Source organism: Quercus robur, chromosome 6, assembly GCF_932294415.1.
Source record: "Quercus robur chromosome 6, dhQueRobu3.1, whole genome shotgun sequence".
Classification (NCBI taxonomy): domain Eukaryota; kingdom Viridiplantae; phylum Streptophyta; class Magnoliopsida; order Fagales; family Fagaceae; genus Quercus; species Quercus robur.
In genome coordinates, this window is record NC_065539.1 from 50,926,322 (window position 1) to 50,928,634 (window position 2,313).

A 2,313-nucleotide genomic window follows, 5' to 3' on the forward strand; every position below is an offset into this window, starting at 1 on the left:
CCCCACCCCGTAAAACTCTACTTTTTGTTAATTTGCCCTACAACTAGTACAATTTTTTAATGAAACCTATTTCATTAATAAAAATATACTTGAAATTACAACTAAATTTATCCCATTAAATCAAATCAATTTTTAGAAAAAATTGAATAATATATCTAAGTGTTTAACAAGACAATCATAATAGAAAAATTATAAAAAAATAAAAAAAAATCTCATAGTATAGCACATAACAAAATAAAGGTAGAGAACCATATTGGGTAGAATAAAATGAGCTAATATTGACATGTTTGTTTAAATAGTACGGTTTTGGGGTATGAAAAATTTACAATTATAACCCTTAGCAACGTGGGGTGGGGCAGGGACGAGGAGGGGTGGGGGGTCTAAAAAGTTTAAACCCATCTCCACCCCGCCTTGTGGTGCGGGACTAAAATCTTACCCCGTCCCCGCCCCACCACCATTGCGGGGTGGGGAAAACCTGCGCGGGGCGAAGCGGGGAGGCACAGGGAAAAATTGTCATCCTTAATTGCAAAGCCTCCTCTTGCTGGCCCGACTCATCCTCAACGTCGCCGCCACCGAAGCTCGATGTCATAGACCCTCCAGCCGTCCCAAGCCACCGATCAGTCAGACCCATGCTGCCATCCGCCTCAGACCCATGCCGCCAATCAACTCAGACCCATTTTTCTTCCGCCGATCCACGTCAGGTCAGCTGTCTCTGTCTTCTTCATGTGAATGCTTGGGATTTTTGATTTGGGTATAACATCAAAGAATGGGGGATTTTTGATTTGGGTATAACATCAACGAATGTGGTCAACGATTTCTTTTTCTTGTTCTTTTAGTTTATTATTTTAGATGCAATAATTTTTTTGTTGTTCTTGCTCAATGAAAAGTTTTGTCATTTGATCTCAAAGCATCCATTCGTTTTGATTCAGAGCATCCATGAATGGATAGAATGTATTTGTATTGAAATATATTGGGAATTTTCTGTTTGTAAGAATTTGTTGTGTGGTTTTCTTGTAATAGAAGTTCTTGTCCTAGTTTTATGTTCTGTTACACAAAACTAGAAACAGAAGCACACAAAAAGGATTTCTTGTAATCATTTTAATGAGAAATTGTTAGTTTGGTTTTGAGATGCTCAAAAATGAATTTGTTGTTTTCTTTATCAGTGGGATTAAGCTACATGTCAAATTAAGTATTTATGCATAATCATGTTCTATTGTTATTATTTTAAGTATTTTAAGTTTTGATATAAATGTTAGTTTGAGAATTTTCTGTGTGCAGGGAAGTTTACATTTTTTTTCTTCTTCTAATTTTATGGAGTCACGTAGAGACATGGAGTCACGTAGAGACCTAACATATTACACAGGTATCATGAATGGGGGATATAGATATTGACTCACAACTTTTGGGAACATCTCAAAATACTCTTATGTTAGTTTCTGATTATCCACCTCAAGTTGAAAATGCATCTTCTACAAAAGGAAAACGGGGCTCTAACTTTAGTGTAGAGGAAGATCAACTCCTAGTGTCAGCATGGTTTAATACTAGTGTTGATGCCATACACAGTAATGAACAAACACAAAATACATTTCGTCAAAATGTTTGGGAATATTTCATGCAGTACAATACATTTGGTACCACACGTACTACTATCTCCTTGATAAGTCCGGGTGCATGGCTAAATAACGCACATTATCAAAGTGGTATAATCGTATAAATTATATTACAATAGTGTTAACATACCCATTCTCCAATAGTTTGAAGATATTAATCATGTTATATTTCTTTTAATTTTTTTTAGATCAGCAATGCGAAGGCTTTGTATAAAGAGATGCACAAGAAACCCTTTCTTCTTGAACGTTGTTGGTTCATGTTAAAGGACCAACCAAAGTTTGCTGATCCTAATGGAAGATTGAGAGCATCCATGCCTTCAACTCCGGAGTCAAAATCTATTGGCGAAGGGGATTGTGGATCTGGACTTGGTGATAATTCCAATTTTGAGAGGCCAATTGATAGGAAGGCCGAAAAGGCCAACCGAAAGAACAAAGCCACCGGAAAAGATGTAGGGGAATATTTGACCAAGAAATTGAAATTTATTGAGTAGGTAACTCGATTGGAAGAGGAAAAAATGTTTATTGGGAGGGAAAAACTTACGATTGAGAAGGAAAGAAATGAAGAAAAACTTAAGATTGAGAAGGAAAGAGTCATGATTGAGAAGAAAAAATTTGAGATGCAATATATGTTTGAGGAGGAGAGAATCATGATGAAAGATACATGTGGCTTGACCGGAACACAAAAAACTTTTTATGAACAACT

At 36.3% G+C, this 2,313-nt stretch overlaps 1 protein-coding gene across 1 annotated transcript; it reads left to right on the top strand.

The window, feature by feature from the left end:
• Positions 1–1,372: 1,372 nt before the first annotated feature.
• On the top strand, positions 1,373–2,101 carry LOC126690342 (uncharacterized). Its single transcript, XM_050385447.1, has 2 exons — positions 1,373–1,708; positions 1,799–2,101. Exons 1-2 carry the CDS (start codon positions 1,373–1,375, stop codon positions 2,099–2,101), a joined length of 639 nt encoding a protein of 212 aa, XP_050241404.1.
• The last annotated feature ends 212 nt before the right edge of the window (positions 2,102–2,313 follow it).

Bases quoted from the DNA above. Each gene is read 5' to 3' on its own strand.
- LOC126690342 (XM_050385447.1), top strand. From the start codon at position 1,373: ATGGGGGATATAGATATTGACTCACAACTTTTGGGAACATCTCAAAAT. The intron at 1,709-1,798 runs GTATAAATTATA...AATTTTTTTTAG, and splicing joins ATTATCAAAGTGGTATAATC to ATCAGCAATGCGAAGGCTTT.